Here is a 20,163-nt window from a genome sequence, read left to right as displayed (position 1 = left end):
GTCAATGAGCAGGAGTGCCTCGCGGTCGTGTGGGCGGTAGGGCACTACAGACACCACCTGGAGGGTAGGCCATTTACCCTGCGTACTGATAGCCAGTGTCTCAAGTTGCTCGACTCGGTACAGGGCCGGAAGTCGAAATTTACGCGATGGGCCCTGACACTCCAAAGCTTTGACTTCCACGTCGAACACGTTCCAGGGCGCGAAAATCAACTGGCTGACGAACTATCACGAAACCCCGATCCTAACACCGAGTATCACGACGAGGGCAGCAGGGAGGAGCTGCTACCACCTGTAGGACACCCCGCGCACACTCCGGGGACAGGCGAACCCGCAGTTCTGTACGCTGCCGTTTCCAACACAGATCCAGACACGTCTCTCCCGGACATGCTCACAGCCCTACATCGTGTCGTGCTGGAAGTGCAGCACGACGATGAGTCAGTAAGGGGGTGGGTGGCCAGGTGCGGGGAACAGGTGCAGCCGTACCACAGATGTGTGGACGGGAAGCTGCTGACACGGGTACTAGGGAACATGGAGGCCTGGAGAACGTACGTACCCGTGGCTGCCCGTTCAGCTGTCCTAAACTTCTACCACGATCACGACCTGGCCGGCCACCCGGGCGCGAAGCAAACGCGAGGGGCGCTAAGTCGGGAATTCCACTGGCCCGGTGTTGCCAGGAACGTCCGCGACTACGTGCGGAGGCGCCAGCTGTGTCAGCAGCGCAAGTCGCGGCGGGCCGACGGGGTAGAGCAGCAGCAGCCCCGCAGACCAAATGAACCCTTTTACACACTAGCCTTAGACATCATGGGACCGTACCCCCGCACGTCACGCGGGAAAAGATTTTTAGTTGTCGTTACCAATCTTTTCACCCGCTGGGTCGAAGCCTTCCCAGTCTCCAACGTCAGGTCAGGCACCATCTTGTCCCTCCTAGAAACGGAAGTTTACCCACGATTCGGCTTCCCGAAGGTACTGCTAACAGACAATGGATGGCAGTTCACCGGGGGGCGCTGGCGAGCCAGATGCTGCCGGTGGGGGATTTTCCACCATACCACTCCTACATACCACCCTCAGGCGAATCCCACGGAGCGGAGGAACCAGGAGATAAAGGTTCAGCTCCGCCTCCGTCTCGGGGAGGACCATTCAAAGTGGGACATACACCTGCCCAAATTATTGTATTGTCTGCGCCGATGCACCAATGTGGTCACGGGCCATTCTCCAGCCGAACTACTCCTTGGGCAGAACCTGGCCCTCCCTGGAGAGTGTCGGGTGGCCGCGGCGGCTACCGAGGACCTATGGGGGGAGGAAATCGCAGCCATGAGGGAGCAGGCACGCGTAAAACAGACACAGTTCCTGGCTCAAAAGACAACGCTGTCCACCCGCCCTCCAGCACAGCTTGAACCCGGTCAGTGGGTGTATGTGCGGCAACACCATTTGTCTTCTGGAAAGAATAACTTCTGCACGGGGCTGGCCCCCAAGTAGACTGAACCCCGCCAAATTCTGTCGTGAACCGGGCCATCTACATACACCGTGCGCACCTCCAGTGGGCGACCAGCCAAGGTGCACCGAGACGACTTGCATCTCGCAGTAAACGACCCGGCTCCAACAGGGGCGGTACCCCCGAATGATAAGCCACCAGACACACCTCCGAGCCTGACTCTGGGCTCGCCCGAACCGGACGTAGCTAGCCCGCACAGATGCCACAAAGGCTACACAACGTTCACTTCACCTAACCCGGCCCCAGCAGGGGTGGGACCCCCGAATGATAGACCACCAGACACACCTCCGTGCCCCCCACCCAACATCCTTCCTCTTGTGGCGGACAATATCTTGCCAATGACCAACCTAACCCCGACCTCTCTGGATGAGGAGGTGATGACTCACCTTGTCTGGCAACCGGACGATGGGGACGCGAACAATGTGGAGGACGAAGTCGACGAGCCCTGGTGGCCGCTGGACGTCAGCTTCAGCGAGTCCACATTTACCATGTCCATTGAGGAGCCTACGTCAGAGGGGGAGGGGGAAACAGTGTAGAGGCAGTATCCGAAGAGGCGGCGGTGGTTGATGACCGCACGTGCTGCTCACAACCGCAACCGACAGTTGGAGGTTCGACAAGCTCTGGGAAAGGGCGCACAGCTGTTAACAGGATCAGGGGTGAGGGGGAGAGCCAGACAATTTTAGATATTAATGTTAGTGAAAACACAGTCCCTAACCAGGCGGGCACGACGCCCTCCGGTCCATCTGCAGGATTACGTCACCAGAAACATACAGAATCAGGGAAATGCAAGCATCCAGGGGGTGACTAGCGCACACTAGGGAGGGCGACAGGAACAGGCAACACCAATATTACTTCCTATCAGAGTATCACACCGTGTTCCACAGGTACCAACACACTTAGGGGACTACTTCCTGGGTCAGATCATGGCGGCGGAGTCCCGAGGGATGACAGGGCTGTCTCCAACTCCGGCAAGGGAGGACCCACACCCATTTTTCGACCCGTTAATAGGCTCGCAATCACATACAAATAAAAGCCCCCAGGGCTCACGATTCACACCCCCCAGATGGGTCATGCCAGAACCACCATTAATTCAATTATAAACAGATTCACTAGGTATGCCACGCCCAGGTTCCCACCTTGCCTGACCTCCTGAGTGCATCGAACCGGTGCACCACTTCCATGCGTGTGAGGAGCAGTGTTGTCGAGCATAACGGCCTCGTTGGGGGGGGGGGGCATTTGACGCCAACCGCTGGTGCTCCCTCTGGTCCGCAAAGGTCGTTATGCCACAACAACACTTGCTCCTAAGTGCATCGAACACGCCCGAGCGTGATGACCGCGGAGTGAATGAAAGTGCGCCGCGACGAACACCAAAGCGACGTCAGCGCCCGGCCAGGTGTGGCAATGCGCCTAATTAATTGTATAATTATTTTGTCAAATAAAACAACTAAATTAATAACAATTTGAAAGAGGATTCATGTAAGGGAATTTATGTCTAATTGTCTTATAAGCATATTTTGTGTAACTTGTCTTTAAGTCCAGAACTGGCCGGGTCGGTTTTCCCGCGTTCCACGTGGTTAGGCGCGAGGCCGCAGGGCGGTCTCGCGCTCAGTTACCGTCGGGTGCTCGAAGGGGTCGGGCGCTCCGCGAATGTCGGGCCATCAACTTTCGTGCTTCATCAGGTAGAACTAAGACAGGGGGAGAAGAGATCAAGGCCTTAAGACTGTCAAAGGCCTTCTGTTGAGCGTCGCCCCACTCAAAAACAACATTCTTTTTACGTAAATTATTAAGCGGACCACATACTGCGGCGTAATCGGGGATGAAACGAGAATAATATCCCGTCATACCGAGAAATCTCTGAACTCCTCTGACATTCCTAGGAGGAGGAAAGTTTACGATGGGAGAAACTTTATCGGGATCCATTATGAGTTTGCCTTGTGAAATAATGAAGCCTAAAAATTTTACGTAATCTTTTCCCAGATGAATTTTGTCGGGATTAACTGTCAAGTTAGCGGCTCTGAGACGATCAAACACCTGACACAAATGTTGTTTGTGCTGTTCCAGGTTATCACTGTAGACGATAATATCGTCGATGTAATTGAAGACTGATTTAAATTTTAAGTCGCCTAGAATATGATCTAGCACTCGGCTCATAGCCTGGCTACCAAAAGACACACCCATAGGCACACGATTAAATTGAAATTGCCCCCACAGGGTAAAAAATTCAGTATATTTACGACAGTCAGGATGCAACAAACATTGGTGGAAACTAGCATTTAGATCAATGACGGAAAATATTGCGGCTTTCCCTAAATGTTGAAGGGCGCTCTCTACGGTCGGCAACTCGTAGCTGTCCTCCTTAATTTTGTCATTCAGTTCCTTGTAATTGTGTACCAGCCGGAATTCCCCCGCTTCCTTTTTAGGGACTAAAAAGGAAGGCGAACAGAAATCGGAAACAGACGGAGCAATAACTCCTGCTTCTAGGAGTCTATCGATAATGTTTTTCAACTTTTGCAATTTAGGAGGAGAAATTTTATGTCCTTTAGCCCTAACAGGAGTCGTGTCCTTTAAATAAAATTTATAGGGCATGACGTCACACCTGCCTATCCAGTTGTTAATTACGTCAGAATACCTGTTCATGACGTCAGCAATGACCGCGTCCCTACTTATGACGTCAGACTTGTCGGCGCACGACATGACGATAGGAGCGGAGTCATGAGGAATAAGTTTAATTTTACGTTCAGGATGAAAACCAAAAACCAGTTCCTGGTTCGCGACGTCTAGCAAACATCGCGTCTTTCCCAGAAAATCTAAACCTAGAATAAGCGGGTGACATAACCCGTGAACAACATTAAAGTGCCAGTTCCAAGAGAAACCCGCGATCTTAATGTGCATTTCAACTTCGACATCTGACGTAACAATTACGCCGTTGGCTACACAAATTTTCACGTCAGAGCCGGTACAAACACGGCCTAGCAAATACGGATGTTTAATGCAACATGCATCGAACAATTCGGAACTAATCAAGGAACGGGTAGCACCGGAATCAATTAAGGCCGGAATATTATTTCCGAACAGACGAACGTGAGTAGGGGGAGCACGCCGGTTCTGGGACAGTGTCAACAAACGACAGGTGCACCTGCACCTGTCGTGCACCTGTTGTGCACCTGTCCGACAGGTGCATGTGTGACAGGTGCATGTGCGACAGGTGTTTTTCTGACAGGTGTTTTTTGACAGGTGTTTTTCTGACAGGTGCATGTGTGACAGGTGTTTTTCTGACAGGTGTTTTCCTGACAGTTGCTTGTCGGGGTTGGTGACGTCACGTGGAGGGTGGTTGGGTGTATTGATCGTGAGCCAACTTCGGTAGGATCGATATATCTCGTCGGGTAACTTCGGGCGTGTTCGTTGCGGAGGGGGTGGTAGAGGGTGAGGGGGTGTGTGTGTATGTTTCTAAATGAGGGAGCTAGGTAGCGCTAGTGTCGCGCGCCGGAATTATTTTTACAAGTATAAAAATGTGAGGGGTGGCGACGGTTGGATTCGAACCTTCGTTTCTGGATCATTAGTCCGTCATGCTAACCACAGGACCACGAGACCATATTGGAGAAAATTATTTCAGATGTTGTATATATATGCTTATAAAATATGTGTATTTATTTTTAAAGAGAAGGTATATATTTTTTTATAGTGCTAGTCAGCAAATTTAAAAACGGGCGGCCGCCATGTTTATTTTTTTATAGTGTTAAGCGGTAAATTTAAACGAGGCGCATCGGCTGCTATGCGGCCGCCATGTTTATTTTTGTATAGTGCTAGTCGGCCAATTTAAACAGCGGGAAATTTAAAAAAAAATATATGTATAGTGTCGGCTGCTAGTCGGCCGCCATGTTTTATTTTTTTAAATTGCTAAGCGGGAAATTTAAAAAAAACGGGCCGGCCGCCATGTTTATTTCAACATTGGAAAAAATAATAATAATAATAATTTCGACTGCTAGGAAGTAACCAGAACAGCCAACCTTGGAAAAAAATTAAATAATATTATATATATATATATATATATATATATATATATATATATAAATGTATGACAATCGATTGCTGAAAGTCGCCATCTTGTAGTACAGCATACCAGGCCGCCGTCTTGTAGCATAGCACACCAGGCCGCCATCATCTTGTAGCACAGCATACAAGGCCGCCATCTTTTTTTTCTTCCCCATTTATAGTCATTGTTTTTGTTTTTTTTGCATTTCTCTCAAGTTTGAATATAAAAGAAAGTATTATTTCGTCAGCCACTACTCTATGACTATAGTAGTAGTAGTAGTAGTAGTAGTAGATGCCAAATTTTGAAGAAACAAAACACACACTGAAGTGTAGCCATGTTTTCTTATAGTACTAGACCAGTATAGTTATAGTATGCTTAATTTGGTGTGTAGCATGTCTGTCTATAATAATAATAATAAATAAAAAAAGCTATAGGCATTACTTATGCTTATAGCATGATGATAAAAAAAATTGTACTTTACGTATTTCAGCAAATTAAAACTAGGATGGGGGGGTGTGGTGTGTAGTAGGTGAAAAAATATTATAGTATGTATGGCGCCACCGGTTGCCGGCTCAAGATTGGGATTAACTAATCGATTGTGAGCCAACTTCGATAGGATCGATAAAAAAAAGTATGCTTATTACGTCACTTGTCATTTAAAAGAAAAGGTATTGTGCATTTATAGGCATTATATATTTAAAAAAAAAAATTAAAATATATGTTTTCCCAAGGGGTGTTGGAGCCGCGCAGACGACGACGATGGCGCGTACTCCCAACGGCCCTTTCGTTCGTCCCCTCCTTGTGTAATTTTTTTTATTTAAATAATGACTCAGACAGCCAGGTGTCCGCATAGGGGACGCCGCTCGCAGAGGGGTGCCGGCTGCAACCGAAGACCGCTTCGAACCCTTCTCCCCCAGTGTAATTTTTTTAATTAAATAATGACTCATACACTGGCAGCTGTCCGCTCGCAGAGGGGTGGCGGCCGCCGCAGCCGAAGAGAACTGTATACAAAATGTAATTTCTTCCAAAGTTAAAATATAAAATTTTTTTCCCCAACACTTAAAAAAAAATATTACGTCTATCTGGTGTGTTAGTTACCTGTACCTGCCATTTGATTAATACCAGGTAAAAGTAACTTGTAATAATAATAATAATATTTTGCCATAGTCTCGTTTATGTAAATGTTTCTGTTCAACTATAATGTATGTATGTATGTATGTATGTATGTATGTATGTATGTATATATTATTTTTTCACACAGCAGTTTTTTTTTACGAGTAGCGCATTGCTACAAAAATTATATTAAATAGTATGTTTATTTTTCCAAACAAAAACAGAGTTTTAAACATTAACAGCAGTCTACCATGACCGCATAGTTCTTTACACGTATTACCAATTTTCTGCATACTAAGTTCACTCCATCAGTCTTCCAGATCGCTTCTAGAAATCCATGTTTTTACTGATTCTGGGAATCCCTTCCAGCTGACTAGAAGACGTGTAGGAAGTCGCTTGTGGATTTTATTAATTAAATAAATAATTGTCTATATACTTCGTCACTTGAATTTCTTGAGAATAAAAACCGCCCTTGATTTCATTTCCATCTAGATCAGACAAGTAGTATGTTCTAGGATAACTGTTGCGTATTTTTATCACCTTAAAAATCTCGTGGGACCAATTTACGGAATAACCTTTTGCAAATAAATCCTTATTTCTTGAGATACGTACATGATCTCCGACACTAGCTTTAAGTCGCCTGTGATCTATTTTTTTCACAACATTGTAAACCGTTTTAAGAAGAGAATTATCTTTCACCTCGTTGGGGCTCATACCGATAGTCCTATGAAATCTGCCGTTGTATATTTCCATAACTTTTGGTAAGAGCGGTAGCCATTTATAGTTTCCCTGAGCGCTCATTTCCGTAAACAAAAGCGATTTTAAACTTCTAATGAAGCGTTCAACTACCGAGGCCTTCAGCTCGCTGTTGGTTGAATAATGGTTGATTCCGTGTTCTTTCATCAATGTCTGAAATCTTCTGTTATAAAATTCCGTACCGCGGTCTGAGTGCACGTGAGTGAAACATCCAGAATCCTTTAGAATACGTTTCATAGCTAAAGCCACAAGCTCCGCAGTTTTTTTCAGTACCGGAACCGCGTAAGCCCGCTTGGAGTAAACATCAATCGCAACCAATATATATCTGAATCCTTTATTCGCACGGTGATAAGGTTGCATTTCCACCAAATCGATCTGTAAAAGATCGCCGAGACCATTAGTGATTACACGTCTCCGAGGAAAGACTTTGCGTGCGCTTTTGTGAAGTTCAAACGCAATACCGCGTCTGGCAGTCATTTTTTTTTTACTTAATTTTTTTTAATGTAGCCTGATTCAATGAGTTCTTCTAGTATGGCCAACACTTCATTGGAATGGTTCGTGTTCCCGGATTGTTGCGATGCAAGTAATAATCTAAGCCGATCACATAATTCATTTACCGAGTTCCAGTAAACATATTCCTTTCGACGATTCAAATCTAGTTTTTCAACTAAACCACTGCCTTCATGGGAAGCAATGACAGGACAAAGATCCTTAATGAGCCCGAACTTTTCATGATCGGTGTTTTTATATCGTTTAGATGACGCTTCATTCCTCTTATAACACGCGCTAGTAGACCGCAGCAAGCGTGTGTATTGATGCAATGCAGCTTCTGAATACACCTTAGGTTCTTTCGAAAACAATAGCTCATATAATCCCGGCGAAGGTGTTATTAGTTCATCATCTATGCGAAGTAAATTATTAGGTAGGAAAAAAAGTTCCGTATTTCCCAAGAACCAGCGATTCTTGCGTTTGTAAATTCCGTAGATCGTATCGTTTATTTTAGAATTGAATGCGGTTAGGTAGGACCGGGCTTCCTCACCCAACGGCTCACGTGACGCAGCCGAGCGTTTACCGGAATGAACAATCAGTGGTAAATCATCATCATCATCTTCTTCTTCACCTTCGCTGGAGAAAGTCTTAATCTCAGGTTTAGCGATATGTGTAGCGGTTTCTTTTTTCACCTCCGCCGATAAATTATCCGCGGCAGCAGAAGAACTCTCGAGACGCGATGTGATCGGTTTGAATACCTGTTCATTAACTGCATCCCGCGCCAGGCGCGCGCGTTTGGCCAGCAAATATTTTTCACGAACGTTTTGTATGACGTGATGGAGCTTTCTTGCTTCTGAAGCCATGACTGACTCATGTCAGCGTAAATAGAGGCTTTTATACATTAATTATGCCTTTGAAGCTCAGTAGCTGTAGTGGGTATAATGGGAAGCTCAACCGGTAGGGTAATATGCGGAAGCGGATTTGAAGATGGTCTTACACCAGACAAATTCACCGACGGACCTCTTAAAACCGGAAGCGATACAGATGGTACACCAGACAAATTCACCGACGGACCTCTTAAAACCGGAAGCGATACAGATGGTGACTGTGCCGGCTGGTTTTCAGGTCTGTCCGCTAGCTTCGTTCCCAACACTTTAAACAATAGGTCTAGATGATTTCTCATTGCATTCAAGCTTTGATTAATGATATGTGGAAACTGAGAACATGAATTAGCTCCACTAACGAGACTATCAACTTTAGCCTCAAAACTCGATAGAGACTCCTTAATAAATTTAGCAGTATCTTCGCGTAGAGAACTCATCAAAGTATTAATTTGAAATTCCATACCGGACACTATTTCCTTACTTACAAGCTTCGGTTGCTCGCCCACGAGTGTTAAAATCTCTGTAAACGTCGCGCGATCCGTGGCATCAACCTGCCTTAGGTACGCAGTCGTATCAGATTGTTTTTCGTTTGTAGACACCAAAGCATTTTTGATTGCTTCAAAGTGTTGTTTGTGTATATATAAATCCTCGTTGTGTTTAGTCAGAAAAAGATTCTTTAGCTCGCTAAAGTTCCTATTGCAACCACCACTTGACAGAGCCTTCAACAGCTCTAGAATCTTGGCAAATGACTCGCGCGTATCGCTATCTGCCTGACGCAAGTAACTTCCCATTCCCCTCTGCAAGTCACGTGACGAGCTAACGAGATCCTTCACATCCGTAAAAATAACTTTCAGCTCATCACTACTTACAGATACCAGATTTTTCAACTCGTTTAAAACTTCCTTCTCGGGTAAATTTCCTCGAATTTTATCTAAAACATCTGTACTCTTCTTTTCAAACTGATGTAGATACGTTAGCAAATTGTTATTAAGATCCTGTGCATATGAGAGACTGTTTTTTAGTAGACCAAAGTCTTTTTCTAAATTATTCGCCATTGTACTAATTGCATGTGCGGTGGCACCGGAAGCTACATCTACGTAATTCTTAGTGGCAGCATCTGCCGCGTCACGTGGATCGCCTACACCGCGCAAACGTTTCCCGCCAACCTGACAGTGCCCATCTTCCGTAAGAGTCAGACATGACTGTCGCCGACGTTTATTCCCGCCGCTCCCAAATTTGGAGATGCCCAAGTTCATTCTTCACGAAGGTAACACTATGAAGTGATCGAAGCCACAGCGATAACGACCTTTTTGTAGAGGAAAATCCTTACCTATTACTAGGAAACCATAACCATCATTGCTATTCCAACAGCGAGCACAAACATCTTTAAATTTATCGAATGACATGTCGGTTGTGACGTGCTCGTGGTAAACATGTTGAAGATTTAGAAGATCCATTTTAAATAAAATTATCAAATTAGCATTATCCCGAACCAACTGTTTTCGGGTTTGGCTATACGTTTGAATTAAATAAAAACAATCGCACAATAAATGTCGCCCCATGGAAAAATACTGTTGAACTATTGCCTGTTTTTCGCACCCGATGTCATCGAAAATTATAATCGAATTGGGTAGCACTTTGCTTGGCGGCAGTACCTCTTCATTTTCACGAAATAGAAAAAATTTAATACCTTGAACATGAGACAATACCTGCGCCAAACGTTTATATTTTGGTTGTTCTATGCTCTTGCTATACAAATAAATATTCTCGAAACGCACTCCGTTAGGATGTTGTATAAGCGAAAGTAAAATACATGTTTTCCCGCTGTTTGAAGGTCCGGCAATTATACATCTTATGGTATTCGGCAACAGCGGTCCGTGGCGTTGTTCCCGTTTGCTTATAAAATCATCTTGAATAATTTCTATCAGAAGACTGTCATGTTGAGGGATTACTTCCATCGTTACAACTGAAGCGTAAAAAGTATAAAACCGTCTTATTTATACCCCCCAAAGTCATTAAGCTGATATGCGTCGTGCTGGAAGGAGGGTGAAGGGTAAAGGTCTTATTAACTCTGCCATAAATAAATTACCTTTCGAGCTACATTTGCCAACTTATCAGTACTGTGGGCCCGGTACAAAACTTGAAAAACGTTTAGCACGCGGAGACCCAGGCAAAAATCAGTTAGAAAGAGCGTGCAAAGAACACGATATTTCATACGCAAATAGTAACGATTTGGAGAACAGACATCAAGCGGACCGTATTTTAGCACTTAAAGCTAAACAAATTGCGCAGAACCCTCAAACTAAGCTAGGTGAAAAGATCGCGGCTTGGAGCGTAAGTAAAATAATGAGTGTTAAGCGTAAACTAGGAGCCGGCATAAGAATCGCAAAGAAAAAAAATAAGAAAAATAAACGTGATAAAAACGGCGGTGTTATACCATTTCTATTTCCAGCTCTGGCAGCGCTCGGTTCTTTGATCGGAGGCACAGCCGGAATCGCAAAGAGCGTGACAACCGCTAATAATCAGACTAAATTGTTGCAACAAAATGCACAACATCACAGACGTATTCAGGCCTTAACAAATCGAAGCAAAAATGGTGCGGGGCTTTTTTTACGACCATTCAAAGCCGTTGGAGGAGGCGTGGGAGGACGCAGCTGCCGCAACCGCCGCAGCCGCCGGAAGCGACAGGGGGGAAAGGGAAGGGTGGGACGCTATTAACCCTCCTGCCACACGACCCCACGCGGGGAAGGGTCGCTCTCGCCGCAGCGATTAAGAAAGCAGTAAAAAAAAATGAGGAAAGGGTGATTTTAGTCTTGCCTCACAGACCGCTAACTACGACGGATTTAGAAAATGCGGTATTCAAGTTGAAAATCAAAAATTTCCGAGGTGTTTTCATGAGAGATAACTTACCTTTAAAACCGAAACAGTACGAGTGCGGGATAATTAATCTAGACGTATCGACAGGAAAAGGAACTCACTGGGTTGCATATAAAAAGTCTGGCAGCACTGCGCTGTATTATGACAGCTATGGCGACCTCAGACCGCCTCCGGAAGTAAGAAAGTATCTGAAAGGCACGATGTTAAGTTACAATTACGATAGACAACAGACGATTAAATCGTGGAATTGCGGTCATTTATGTTTAAGATTTCTCGTGTCCGCGTATAAGAAGCAAAATAAATAATTTCAAAGATCACAGATACACCAGCCATTAACGCGTCCAGTCTATACCAGAGGGCAACCTATCCTGGTGATCCATACTGTAGTGCAAGCTAACCTGAAATGTCAATTTCACTTATATTAACGGGAAAAAATTCTGAATTACGGTCAGTATATTTTCCACCCCTTGACCTTACGAATGGAGAGTGGCAGATTGGGCTAATCGACTTTCAAACATACCATTCCATTCCGAACGTTGACGAAAAAAACAACAAATTCCGTTTTTCGAAAAACACTGGTCCTGTGTCTCAAATTATTCTTCCCGTCGGAAGTTATGAAATTTCAGATTTGGAAAGTTACATCGGGAAAATTTGGATTTTATGGTGTAAAATAGTGCTCTTTTTTTTTTTTTAGCAGTTTTTGGAACTTAAATTTAAATATTGTAATGGTAAAAATTTTATTAATTTTAATATGAAATTTGTTTGAGTGATGAATAAGAAATTAATTAAAGATTTTAGGATAGGGTGGGGGGGGGGGGTTGTACCCCTAAACCCCCCCTGACTGCACCCCTGATTTGAGGTGAAGTCAAATGCCACCCATACAGATGTTATTGTAGCCTGTGAAGCTACTTGTGTATAATGTGTATTGTATTTATGTATCAGTTGGCTTGCATGATTCTTCGTATGAGTATGAACTCAATATCACTAATTCCTGTACATGAAACTAGACTTGCCTATTTATGTGAAGCTGTGTTTACTTCGCACTGATAAACGAGAAGAAAGTTAAGCTTATTTAGTGTCGATGAACCTATGTGGTATGATACCCCATCCTGCTGTGTAAACATGTGTAAGCACTGGCATGCAAAGCATCTCTAAAAGCACATAGCACTTTGCAACTACAAGCAAAAATTATAAAGGTTACCTTGATTTATTGATGCTGCTGGTTAATCCAATGGCGGAGCACGTCACAATTTTTTTATGGAGAAATCACTAAGATTTTATGCTATTTGAAAAATAAATATTTAATGTGTTGTAATTACACCTCATGAAAAGAAGAAGTATTGATGTTAAAATTCACTATTTTATTACCATTTCTGGGATGAAACTAGGAAAGGAATGAAGATTGCACTATCCCCAGGATGCAGATTAGAAAAGTATGCACTCCTTTCGCATACAAATCCAATCAGATTTACTTAATGATTTATTTTCTTTGACATTGGATGTCAAACACTGAGATTTTATGAAATGAAGGGCATGCCGCGAACGGGTGAGGCGAGCCACCCCCACCCGTGCCATGTGGATGAGGCGACGGCTGGGCGGCCCCTGCAGTAGCTTGCATGGGAGGGGGTGTCGACGTAATGTGGGCGGCGTCGCTCGCCGGCGACCTGGGGCAGGCCGCGAATGGGTGAGGCATTCCGCACCCACCAGCACCAAGTGGGTAGGGCGACGGCTGGGTGGCCCCTGCAGTAACGTGCGGGGGCGGCGTCGACGTAATATGCGGCGTCGCTCACCGGCGACCTGGAGCAGGCCGCGAACATGTGAGGCGGGCTGCCCCTACCCGCGCCAAGTGGGTGAGACGTCAGCTGGGTGGCCCCCACAGCAACGTGCGGGGGCGGCGCCGATGCCAGGTGGATGGCGTCGCACGCTGGCGACCTGGAGCAGGCCGCGAACGGGTGAGGCGGGCCGCCCCACCCGCGCCAGGTGGGTTAGACGGCAGCTGAGTGGCCCCCGCAGCAGCGAGCGGGGGTGGTGCCGACGCCAGGTGGACGGCATCACTTGCCGACGACCTGGGGCAGGCCGCGAATGGGTTAGGTGGGCCGCCCCCACTCGCGCCAGGTGGGTGAGATGGCAGCTGAGTGGCCCCCGCAGCAGCGTGTGGGAGCGCCACCGACGCCAGGTGGGCGGCATCGCTCGACGGCGACCTGGGGCAGGCCGCGAACGGGTGAGGCGAGCCACCCCCACCAGCACCAAGTGGGTGAGGCGACGGCTGGGCGGCCCCTGCAGTAGCTTGCGGGGTCGGCGTCGATGTAATGTGGGCGGCATCGCTCGCCGGCGTCCTGGTGCAGGACGCGAACGGATGAGGCGTGCCGCGCCCACCAGCACCAAGTGGGTAGGGCGACAGCTGAATGGCCCCCGCAGCAGCTTGCGGGGGCGGCGCCGACGCCAGGTAGCGGCGTCGCTCACCGGCGTCCTGGGGCAGGCCGCGAACGGGTGAGGCGGCCAGCCCCCACCCGCATCTGGTGGGTGAGACGGTAGCTGGGGGGCCCCCGCAACAGCGTGCGGAGGCGGCGTCGACGCCAGGTGGACGACTTCGCTCGCCGGCGACCTGGGGCAGACCGCGAACGGGTGAGGCGGGCCGCCCCCACCCGCGCCATGTGGGTGAGTAGGCAGCTGAGTGGACCCCGCAGCATCATGCGGGGGCGGCGCCGACGCCAGGTGGGCGGCATCGCTCGCCGGTGACCTGGGGCAGACCGCGAATGGGTGAGGCAGGCCGCCCCCACCCGCGTCAGGTGGGTGAGACGGCAGCTGCGTGGCCCTCGAAGCAGCATGCGGGAACGGCGCCGACGCCAGGTGGGCGGTGTCGTTTGCCGGCGACCTGTGGCGGGCCGCGAACATCGCGAACAGGTGAGGCGTGCCCCCCAGCTGTGATAGGTGGGTGGGGCACTGGCTGGGTGGTTCCGCGGCGCTGGGGTGCATCTCTCGGCGGAGCTGGGCTACTAATTAGGGGGTGGTGGACAGCTGCGTCACCGCCCCCTAGACGGAGTTTCCCTGGAGCTTCACCTCGCCCCCTCGCGTTCGCCAGATTGCCTTCGGGTCGGGCACACTGTGTGCCAGTGGTACTGCTCTGTCGCGCAGTAGTGGCAGCAGGGTGGCCGGCTGTCCTGGGCGCCTTGTGTTCCCCCGCAGTGGTCGTCGCGACACATCTGTACCGCGCCACGGTGAGGAGGGCCTGGTAGGGGCATCCCCTCCCCCATCGTGGACAGGTTGGTGGGCCGGTAGTTGCCCTTTGGCTGCGGCGGGCCCGTGTACGGCACTACGGCACGTTCGTCCTCTGTGCGCGCCGCCCCCTTGGTGTACAGGGCTGACCGGGGCGTCGCGACGCCCTTGGTGCTGCGAGCTGATTTGAAGTCATGCTCTACGGCTCGTGCTCGTGCGAGAAAAACGTCCATCCCGCGAGTCACTGCTTTGCGAAAAAATGGGCGAAGTTTGGGGAAACTAGCTCCACAATGAAGGGAAGTATGTCGCTAGTTTGACATCCGGGTGTTAGGCGGCGGTATAGTCTGAGCTTGTTATAAACAAACGTCTCCACCGCCTCCCCATCCCCTTGGCAACGGCTGAACATCTTACTCTGACATGTGTTCAGGGTTAGGGTGTCATTGAAGCGCCCCTCCAACTGGTGGGTGATGTCCTCCCAATTTGCGTCGTAGCTGCCCGCAGGGGCCCACCACTATGCGCCTCCCCACGCAGCTGCGCGCTAACGCATTCCACCCGCTCTTCCCGCGGTATCTGTTGCAGCACGAGCCTCGCCTCACATGCTCGCAAAAACACGCGCGGATCCTCGTGGTTGAGGCCCCCGAACTCCGGGAGGGTAATAGGCCCGGTGGGGGGGCGGGACGTGGTAGCTAGCTGACCCCCTGGGTGCCCTCGTGCACGTCGCTCGCACCCCCCACACAGAAACAGGCCATCCCGGAAATTTATGAATTCCAGCGCATCTGCGCATGCGCGGTGTTTAATTGTTCCGCACTGCTGGCATCTCGCTATCTCGCCTCGGTTACCGGGACAGTGGACAGCGGCGCACTGGGGACCCGCTTGGGTTCTGGGCTGCCCCTCCGTCTTGACGCGTACCATTTTGCAGGTGCAATACAGGTGGGGGTACTCACCGGTGCTGTGGCTGGTGGTGTGCAGCTTGCTACACCCGGCGCAATAGCTCTCCATGGTGATGGCTATGTCCGGCCTCTTGTCGATGGGCGATCCGCGGCTGTCCGACCCGAGTGTCGGGTTAAAGCGTCGATGGCGGGCGCGGGCATATCCGGGGGTGCGCCTCCTTACGCTTACGACCAAACGGTCTTGCCTGCACGCACGTGCCTCGCGGTTGTTTACGTGGCCGCGGCTGGTGACGTACTCTGGCGTCTCGGTGATCTTCGGGCGCGCTCGTTTGTCCTCGGCGCGCGATTGGTCGGGACATTCCACTCTCTCGTGAGGGGTTTGGCGGGAGGGGGTGAGCGAACGATCTGCACGCGGGAGGGGGTGGTGTGGAACCGTGGAATGCGGGAGGGAGTGAGCAAACGATCTTAGGGCGGGAGGGGGGTGGTGTGGCCTGATTACCACGGCGCGTCCCGTTCCCCGGCGCCTGCATGTCTGCGCGCGCTTTCTCTCCCCTTTGTGCTGTCCCTACGCGTAACTCTGCCGGATTTTCTGCGATTCGGATGGCGTTTGCGGCGTTGTTATGTTGCCACACTAGATGGGCGCCATTTGACGCCTTCTGCCGAGGTGATGTTGAGGGTGTGGAGTTGCTTTTGGGCGCCAACTAGCAATAATAACTACGTGCTAGTGCGTAGCCGAGACTCTTGACTCAGGGCTTTACGTCGCCACGTGGCCGGCAAGCAGTAAGGGTCGTTCCGTCAGAGTAACCCCAGGCTGTTTTAGCCACCAGGGACGCTATGCTACGGGCGTTGTAACAAATACGCGGAGACTCAATTTAAAGTGATTTATTGTCACGCACGCTATTCATGCGCTGTGTCGTGCATGACCCGCTTACTGGGAGCCGCGCTCTACAGGACACGTTTCTGATGGGCTTGTGCCACGCTACCCTAATGTTCCGTGCACACTTCGCACTCCACTAACCTGAAACAGAATTTAAGTAACACTGGGGGGTTCCAGTGATGAGCACGAATTAAGTAAGGGGTGAACTCGGATCGACTAGCCGGACTGTCCGTGAGGCTCGAAACTGACGGGTTGAAAACTCACGCAATTCCGGTAGAGATGGCAAGGGCGGAGGTCGAGAGGCTCCGCGGGCGACTCGCGACTAGTCTCCTTGGAGGGCGGTGATCAACTGGCGATGGCTGTGACGTCTGCACTACTCCCCAGCCTTGCTCCCGCGAAAATGTGTCGTGTGCAAAAGTAATCCCGGGCCATGCACGCCGCCTGATCGCGCTAAAGTCCAGAATTACAAATAATATTTAAATATAGCCATTACTCAATTAATATTGTTTTTAAGAGTGCTGAAAGTTAATTTCAAAGTCCAGATAATCAGGTCACCTAACAGTACCCCCGTGGTCGACTTTCGTGCGGGCGACTGTCAATTAGGCGGGGCAGCTTATGTTCGAGGCGTTGCACCACCCTGCACCCAGGTGCGTTCACGTCGCACACGCTCGGGGCGAGGAAGCGATGCACCATAGCGGTCTGTGCGGATTCGAGGAGCACTAATGGTTGGCGTCAATATAAAATAACAATGTGATATGTTAGTAGCACAGCAAAATGTTAATATTGATTTTATTTTGATGCCAACCGCCGGTGCTCCCTCTGGTTCGCACAGGCCGTTATGTCACAGCAACACTTACTCTTAAGTGCATCGAACACGCTTGAGAGTGATGTCCGCCGAGTGGTTGAAAGTGCACCGCGACGAACACCAAGGGCCGGTTGCACCAATAACTGTTCGGATCCGAGATCGTAAGATCTTTGTTTCAGTGTGATCTCAAGTCGAATCTAATATCCAGTGTATATGTGTTGCACCAAAGTGAACTTACGAGTTCAGACATTCGATCTCACGATCTAAGTTTAGGTTGGTAAAGATCGATTGTAAAATGAAAGCAAGTTTTCTATTGGCTACTGAATTCCGTCTAGTCACAGAGAATTTTCTTTAGCATGTTTGAAGTTCTTGCTGTAAATGTTGGCATCGTGATATACTGATATTTACATACAAGCCTATTTGTTTACTGATTACAAACTTGTGGCAGGTTGCGAGTTGACTGTAGAGGTGTAAAAGTAACGAAAAAAAGCGTACCCGTATGTATTCGTTACTATAACAATTAGTACTCGTTACTATCGTATCGTTACGTTACTCTTTACTTCTGATACCGCATAACAAGCTATGTTATGTTGCAGCAACGAATCGAGTCGTATTGCGTACGCGTACAGTATGACGTCGCGTAAATAATAATAAATAGAATATAAACAATTAACAATATTTGATAATTAACAGTTTTTGTTAACCAAGAAACAATTAAATCTGATTAGAGCGGTTTTATTATATTATCTCTTTTAAGATAAAAAAAACCCGTGAAAATATGCGATAATAAAAAAAACAAAAACATACATATTTCTAATTTGTAAAAAATACTTTCTTATAAATAGTAAAAAACTTGGACCACGAATTCCCAAATTATACTTTACTTAATAAACAAACATCGTTCTTTGTAACGTAAATTCGTCGAATATGCGCGCGCATGCGTAAAACATACGAAAAATGCGAGTAACGAGATGCCGCCGTGTGTAAGGTTTCGTTACGTACTTGTTACTAGATGGCGCACCCGTTACTCAGTACCGAATACATACGGTTTGCTACAGCTCTAGTTGACTGGGTTACACGCGAGTACACATGACGATGGAAAAGAAAATTTCAGTATCTAAAAAAAGTTTTTTTCTCTGAAAAAGAAAAAAATCATCCTTGTCGATTTGGTGCAAGAAAGACAGGATATTTTAGAGTATAAGGAAACTGATGGCGTGTTTTGTAAGCAGAAGGAAGAAGCTTGGCAAGAATTGGCATTATATTTTAAATAACATTATGATGACAATTACCGTACTTCGGGCATACCTAAAAACATATCGGCCTAAATTTCCTGTAAACTATTGTAACCCATCAAAATATCAATTGTAAACAAACCAGTATCTATGCAAACACGACTACAAAACACAACAAACCAACGAAAAATACACAAGATCTCGGATCCAACTGCTCTGAACCATCAATTTCGGTGGTTCAAACAGAGGTTCACCTCAATCCTCTGTTAGAAGGTGAACTCGAATGGTGCAATCCGTTTGTGTGACTATCCTGGTTCATTACCTCGTATGATCTCGGATCGACCAGCGATCTTCAATGGTGCAACCGGCCCCAAGTCAATCACAGCGCCCGGCCGGGTGTGGCAATGTGCCAAACTAAATCATTAATTATTCTTTCAAATCAAAAACAACCAATTTAATAACAATTTAAAAAATGATTAATTCAAGGGAAATTATGTAAAGTTGTTCAATAATCATAAATTGTGAAATTTGTCTTTTAAGTACAAAACTGGTCGGAGCTATTATCCCGCGCTTCACATGTCGTGGTGCGGAGGCGCGCTGCGTCTCCGCGCTTAGTTACCGTCGGGAGCTCTCAGGGGTCGGACGCTCTGCAAACGCAGAGCCTTCAACTTTCGCACTACATTCAAGTCTCAGCAATAGTGTAAGTTCTTCAAACCTTTTACCAGCTCTGCACCGACCCCACCCAGTCGCACGATATTTCGTGCGACTCATTAACTAATATTTTATCCCAACAGGGAGTTTTGCATTTATTACATATTTCCATGTCCAAAATCTAAGGACAGCGTAATTGAGGTACGCAGTTTTCCGGCTTCCACAGCCAAGTAATCTTTATCGTTGAAGGCTCTCAGCCAGCCACGTGTGTCAAGTTCTTACTCGTTAATTTACGTATTTAACTTTCATCGTATTTCAATGTGTATCTTGTAATGTGCATTCCAACCACGTCATAACCGTTTAATTAGTGACTGTAACTTGTATGTCTTATCTAACCGAACCCATGTACTTTTCGGGACTTGTAATATTTTGCAACAGGCTAGATTGCAACTAACTATTGAACATTCATTCGTACATGCTGTCGTAGATAATAACGTCAATCCCTGCATAATCTGCGGCAGCATTACAAGTCTGCGACTATACGCCGTGTCTTTCATGTTGATAATCGGCCATTGTAGAAGTCCGCACATACCACTTTGCAACCTATCCTGGCCGCGCGTATCATCTTCGCCTAGGGACTCGCGTGCCGCGACGGTCAGACAACAGATGCGGCCGGTACTTGGACCAATGTGTGTATCGGTTCTCAATAAAGTGCAGTGTCGTGTTAACCAGTTTATTATTTATTTATAAGGCGTCCTGGGTGGCCTGAACAGCCCGGATAGGTTTCGATTCACGACGCGCTCCTGCCTGCAGCCACGAGGCCGAACCCCCGTTAAAACCCCTGAGAT

The 20,163-nt window shown here is 47.9% G+C and overlaps 1 protein-coding gene across 1 annotated transcript; it reads right to left on the bottom strand.

The window, feature by feature from the left end:
* Window positions 1-1,874: 1,874 nt before the first annotated feature.
* On the bottom strand, window positions 1,875-14,620 carry LOC134531454 (uncharacterized). The gene is made up of 5 exons (XM_063367195.1): window positions 14,290-14,620; window positions 13,816-14,179; window positions 13,435-13,576; window positions 4,574-4,628; window positions 1,875-2,071 (listed from the first exon to the last, which is right to left on the bottom strand). Exons 1-5 carry the CDS (start codon window positions 14,618-14,620, stop codon window positions 1,875-1,877), a joined length of 1,089 nt encoding a protein of 362 aa, XP_063223265.1.
* Window positions 14,621-20,163: the final 5,543 nt, after the last annotated feature.

Source organism: Bacillus rossius, chromosome 1, assembly GCF_032445375.1.
Source record: "Bacillus rossius redtenbacheri isolate Brsri chromosome 1, Brsri_v3, whole genome shotgun sequence".
In the NCBI taxonomy this organism is placed as follows: Eukaryota; Metazoa; Arthropoda; class Insecta; order Phasmatodea; family Bacillidae; genus Bacillus; species Bacillus rossius.
The sequence above is the reverse complement of the archived record's forward strand: the minus strand, read 5'-3'. Positions and strand labels throughout refer to the sequence as shown.